General features: G+C 39.4%; 1 protein-coding gene across 1 annotated transcript in view; it reads right to left on the bottom strand.

The window, feature by feature from the left end:
* Positions 1–862: 862 nt before the first annotated feature.
* Positions 863–6,108, bottom strand: part of LOC133454520 (cyclin-dependent kinase 9) — an 11,697-nt gene continuing 6,451 nt past the window's right edge. Inside the window, exons 6-8 of the mRNA XM_061733243.1 lie at positions 5,675–5,846; positions 4,126–4,274; positions 863–2,675 (exon numbers count right to left, since the gene is read on the bottom strand). Coding sequence (XP_061589227.1) covers positions 2,310–2,675; positions 4,126–4,274; positions 5,675–5,846 — 687 coding nt within the window. The 3' untranslated portion in view covers positions 863–2,309. The remainder of the gene's footprint in view (positions 2,676–4,125; positions 4,275–5,674; positions 5,847–6,108) is intronic.

The following is a 6,108-nucleotide window of genomic DNA, read 5'->3' as shown; positions in this document are numbered from 1 at the left end:
TGCTCAGGTAAAAGTGGGCGTGGTTTATGAGTGAGCTTTAAACAGGCTGTTGGGAGGAAACCACCTTTCTTTTTTTTTTTAAATTTATTTACATACAGTGCAAACGACAAGACAACATCAGTATGTGTGTGTGTGTGCGTGCCGTGTTTGAGTGTAAATAAGATGATGAAAATAGATACATAAATTGAGAATATTAATTCAAGAGTGAACAAATAAATAATTATCATATAGAGTGGTGTAGCATGATATCATATAAATATAGCATAATAAATATAGGAAACCATCAGATCTCAAGATTTAGGTCGATTGCTGTTCGTGTTTTGGTCGGCTCCGTGCCGGTTTCGTGCTTTGTTTGTGGTTTTTTGTTGCAGATTTCCAGTGGTTGACGTGTGTCTCCGTGTGTTCCTGCTTCCTGGATTGGCAGTGGATGTCGTCACCCCCCCCCAAAAAAAAAAAAAAAAACCACTGGGTTTGTATGTGTATATTTATGAATGTGTACGCATATGTATGCATATATATATATGTATATATATTAAATATAGTAATAATGCACATATATATACCTTTGGTTTCTACCTTCATGGTATCAATCATTAATATGTGTGCAGACAAAAAAATAAGAAATAAAAGTCTCAAGTAATATGTCAAAGTGGCCTTTGAAAATAAAAGTCTCAAGTAATATGTCAACGTGGCCTTTCAAAATAAAAGTCGATATAATATGTAACCAAGGCATTTGAAAGTAAGTGTCATGAAATGTAATAGGTAAACACGGCATTTAAAAAAAAAAGTCCACACATCATAAACATAGTTTGTTTTGTACAAAATACACATTTTTAATCATGGAACACAATTATACAACTAACAGAAATGTGCAAAAGGAAAAAAAAATAAAAGTTGTGAAGTGTCCACTAAAAGACCTTTTTTCAAAATAAAAGTCGTGAAGTGTCCACTAAAAGACCTTTTTTCAAAATAAAAGTCGTGAAGTGTCCACTAAAAGACCTGGAAAAAAAAAAGTAATTTTTTCAAAATAAAAGTCGTGAAGCGTCCACTAAAAGACCTTTTTTCAAAATAAAAGTCGTGAAGTGTCCACTAAAAGACCCTTTTTCAAAATAAAAGTGGTGAAGTGTCCACTAAAAGACCCGGAAAAAGAAGACCTTTTTTCAAAATAAAAGTCGTGAAGTGTCCACTAAAAGACCCTTTTTCAAAATAAAAGTGGTGAAGTGTCCACTAAAAGACCTTTTTTCAAAATAAAAGTCGTGAAGTGTCCACTAAAAGACCCTTTTTCAAAATAAAAGTGGTGAAGTGTCCACTAAAAGACCCGGAAAAAAAAGACCTTTTTTCAAAATAAAAGTCGTGAAGTGTCCACTAAAAGACCCTTTTTCAAAATAAAAGTCGTGAAGTGTCCACTAAAAGACCCTTTTTCAAAATAAAAGTCGTGAGTGTCCACTAAAAGACCGGGAAAAAAAGACCTTTTTTCAAAATAAAAGTCGTGAGTGTCCACTAAAAGACCGGGAAAAAAAAGACCTTTTTTCAAAATAAAAGTCGTGAGTGTCCACTAAAAGACCCGGAAAAAAAAACATTTTTTCAAAATAAAAGTCGTGAAGCGTCCACTAAAAGACCTGAAAAAAAAAAAAAAAAACTGTTTTCAAAATAAAAGTGAAGTGTCCACTAAAAGACCTTTTTTCAAAATAAAAGTCGTTAAGTGTCCACTAAAAGACCCGGGGGAGAAAAAAAAAAAAAGACCTTTTTTCAAAATAAAAGTCGTGAAGTGTCCACTAAAAGACCTTTTTTCAAAATAAAAGTCGTGAAGTGTCCACTAAAAGACCCTTTTTCAAAATAAAAGTGGTGAAGTGTCCACTAAAAGACCCGGAAAAAAAATACCTTTTTTCAAAATAAAAGTCGTGAAGTGTCCACTAAAAGACCCTTTTTCAAAATAAAAGTGGTGAAGTGTCCACTAAAAGACCCGGAAAAAAAGACCTTTTTTCAAAATAAAAGTCGTGAGTGTCCACTAAAAGACTGGGAAAAAAAGACCTTTTTTCAAAATAAAAGTCGCGAGTGTCCACTAAAAGACCGGGAACAAAAGACCTTTTTTCAAAATAAAAGTCGTGAAGCGTCCACTAAGACACGGAAAAAAAGACCTTTTTTTCCAAAATAAAAGTCGTGAAGCGTCCACTAAAAGACCTGGAAAAAAAAAAAACTTTTTTCAAAATAAAAGTGAAGTGTCCACTAAAAGACCTTTTTTCAAAATAAAAGTCGTGAAGTGTCCACTAAAAGACCTTTTTTTCAAAATAAAAGTCTTGAATTGTCCACTAAAAGACCCGGTCGAACTCGGTCTGGCTGGTGGCGGCCGGGTTCCGGTTCTGGTTGGGCTGCTGCTGCGGCAGGTGGCCGCGGCGGCGCGGCGGCGCCAGGTACTCGAACATGGACGTGTTGTGGGTGGAGAGCATGTTCTTCAGGTCCGACGGCATGGGGTCGGACCAGAAGAAGTCGTGGTTGAGGGCGTCGTCGCTGTCGGTGCGCTGGGCCGGGTCCAGGACCAGCAGCTTGTCGATCAGGTCCAGGGCGTACGGATCCTTCACGTACGCCTTCAGACGGTCCTTCACCTTCCTCTTCTGGCCCTTCGGAAGCTCCATCTTCTGGTACAGCTCGTACTTCTTATCCACGCCGGGCCAGACCTGGGGGGGGAGGTCAGAGGTCAGGGGGGGGTCAGGGGGGGAAACAGTACCTAGGAACCAGTTTCGGGGGCCCTCAAAGTGTTGAAATGTTGAGAAAAAAAAGTCGAAATGTCGAGAAAAGTCAAAATTTTGTGAAAAAAGTCGAAATGACGAGAAAAAAAGTCAAAATTTTGTGAAAAACGTTGAAATTTAGAGAAAAAAGTGGAAAGGTTGAAAACGCACGAAAAAAAGGTCAAAATGTCAAAGAAAAAAGTTGAAATGTCGAGAAAAAAGCAAAAATGTTGAAAACGCACGAAAGAACGCACGCACGAAAAAACGCACGCACGAAAAAGGAAAAAAAGGGAAAAAAATGTGAAATGTCAAGAAAAAGTCAAAATTTTGTGAAAAACGTCGAAATGTAGAGAAAAAAGTGGAAATGTAGAGAAAAAAGTCAAAATGTCGAGAAAAAATACTTGAAATGTAGAGGGGTGGAGGTCAGAGGTCAGGGGGGGAAACAGTACCTAGGAACCAGTTTCGGAGGCCCCCCTGAATCGGGGGCCCTCAAAGTGTTGAAATGTCGAGAAAAAAAGTCAAAATTTTGTGAAAAAAGTGGAAATGAGAAAAAAAGTCAAAATTTTGTGAAAAACGTTGAAATGTAGAGAAAAAAGTCGAAATGTCAAGAAAAAAAGTAAAAATTTAGAGGAAAAAAAAGGCGAAATGTCGAGAAAAAAGTCGAAATGACGAGAAAAAAAGTCAAAATTTTGTGAAAAACGTTGAAATGTAGAGAAAAAAGTCTAAAATGGTGAAAACGCACGAAAGAACACGTGCACGAAAAAACAGAAAATAAGTCGAAATGTCAAGAAAAAAAGGAAAAATTTAGAGAAAAAAAAGTCGAAATGTCGAGAAAAAAAGTCAAAATTTTGTGAAAAACGTTGAAATGTAGAGGAAAAAGTGGAAAGGTTGAGAAAAAAGTCGAAATGTTGAAAACACACGAAAGAACGCACGCACGAAAAAACGGAAAAAAGTAAAAATTTTGAAAAAAAAAGGCAAAATGTCGAGAAAAACGCATGAAAAAAACGCACGCACGAAAAAATGGAAAAAAGTAAAAATGTCGAAGAAAAAAGGCGAAATGTCGAGAAAAAAAAGGTGAAATGTTGAAAACGCACACGCACGAAAAAAGAAAAAAACAGGAAAAAAAAAGTGAAATGTCGAGAAAAAAAGTCAAAATTTTGTGAAAAACGTCTAAATGTTGAAAACGCACAAAAGGCAAAAAGCACGCACGAAAAAAATGAAAAAAAGTCAAAATGTCAGAAAAAAAAGGCGAAATATTGTGAAAAACTGCCCCCCCCTGGCCCCCCTGGCCCCCCTCTGGGGGCCACCCCTGCCCCCCCGGCCCCCCTCTGGTGGCCACCCCTGCCCCCCTCTGGGGGCCACCCCGGCCCCCAGAGGCCCCGGCCCCTCCTGCTCTCACCTCGGCCGTGATGGAGCCGCACAGCTGGCTGATCAGGGTCAGCTGGTGCTGCTCCGTGTTGCCCTGCATGATGGGAGATCGGGTCCACATCTCCGCCATGATGCAGCCGGCCCCCCAGAGGTCGATGGGGGGGCCGTAGTCTCGCTCGCCTAGGGGGGAAAAATAGATAAAAAAATAAATAAATAAAAAATAAAGGCCCAATTGGGCTGAAACTTTGCCAGATCTGGCAACACAGATTCCGGAGATTCTCCTCAAAACCATGAAAATAAACTTTGAATCAAACATTATCCATGTTCAAGTCCAATTATTGAATTATTCGTGAATAATTTCTCCTAAATATTTAGTAAAAACAGGAAAAGCAGCACAAATATCTATTTTAATTGGGCTAAAACTTGCCCAACCTGGCAACGCGGTTTCAGGAGATTCTCTTCAAAACAATTAAATAAAACTTTTTAATGATTAGGATTCTAATATTAAGACCCTCTGATTGAGATTTAAGACTTTTTAATACCATTTTCAAACTAAATTTAGGTCGAGGTTGCCAGATCTCACAATATCCAGTCCAAACGGGATTTACAACCCGCCAAAATAATGAAAAACCCGGTTCAAATTAAAAATTATTTGTTAAAACCGTCAATTATTACATTATTTGTGAATAATTTCTCCTAAATATTTAGTAAAAACAGGAAAAGCAGCACAAACTTATATTGTTCAGCCCAATTGGGCTGAAACCTGCCCAACCTGGCAACGCGGTTTCAGGAGATTCTCCTCAAAACGATGAAATGAAACTTTTTAATGATTAAAAATTCAAAAATGAACTCCCTTGGATCAAGATTTAAGACACATTTTTTGCTAAAATAAAGCCTTTCATATATACTTAAACGTGGCATTACAAAATAAGTGTCATACAGTGTAATACGTAAAAAAGGCATTTCAAACTAAACGTTTCATGAAATTTTATACTTAAACATGAGATTTAGACAAAAGACGTTTAAAGGCCAAATATTTAAAAATAAAAGCATTTAAGAAATTACAGGTGTATTAGCCCACTGGAGCGTTAGAGGGCTCTTATTTTGAAAAGGATGCATGGCAGGTGTATTAGCCCACTGGAATGGCTCTTATTTTGGTGACTCACCCAGCAGCAGCTCCGGTACCAGAGGGCTCTTATTTTGAAAACTCACCCAGCAGCAGCTCCGGTACCAGAGGCTCTTATTTTGGTGACTCACCCAGCAGCAGCTCCGGTACCAGAGGCTCTTATTTTGGTGACTCACCCAGCAGCAGCTCCGGTACCAGAGGCTCTTATTTTGGTGACTCACCCAGCAGCAGCTCCGGTACCACAGGCTCTTATTTTGGTGACTCACCCAGCAGCAGCTCCGGTACCACAGGCTCTTATTTTGGTGACTCACCCAGCAGCAGCTCCGGTACCACAGGCTCTTATTTTGGTGACTCACCCAGCAGCAGCTCCGGTACCACAGGCTCTTATTTTGGTGACTCACCCAGCAGCAGCTCCGGCGGCCGGTACTAGAGGGCTCTTATTTTGGTGACTCACCCAGCAGCAGCTCCGGCGGCCGGTACCACAGCGTCACCACGCGGTTGGTGTAGCGGTTCCCCTGGCTGTTCTTCGCTAGGCTAAAGGCTCGCGCTAGCCCGAAGTCGGCGAGCTTCAGGACGCCGTCGCGGGTGATCAGGACGTTGGCGGCTTTCATGTCCCGGTGGAGGATCTGGAGAAACAGGAGGTCTGATTAGTCATGTTGTTTTATTTCGAAAGGATCTGAAGAACCAGGGGCCGGATTCTCCAATATCTTCTTAAGAAAATCTTAAGAAATGTCTTAAGATCTAAAATTAAGAAGTTCTTAAGAAAGTTCTTAAGTGCAATTCCTCAATATTTTCTTAAGAACCGTCTTAAGAACTGTCATTTCTTACGAATTTCTTATTTTTCTACTTAAGAACTTCTTAAAATATGGCTGTTTTTGAAATCACTCA

Source organism: Cololabis saira, chromosome 11, assembly GCF_033807715.1.
Source record: "Cololabis saira isolate AMF1-May2022 chromosome 11, fColSai1.1, whole genome shotgun sequence".
In the NCBI taxonomy this organism is placed as follows: Eukaryota; Metazoa; Chordata; class Actinopteri; order Beloniformes; family Belonidae; genus Cololabis; species Cololabis saira.
Note: the sequence above shows the minus strand (reverse complement) of the source record. Positions and strands in the feature narration are given on the sequence as shown.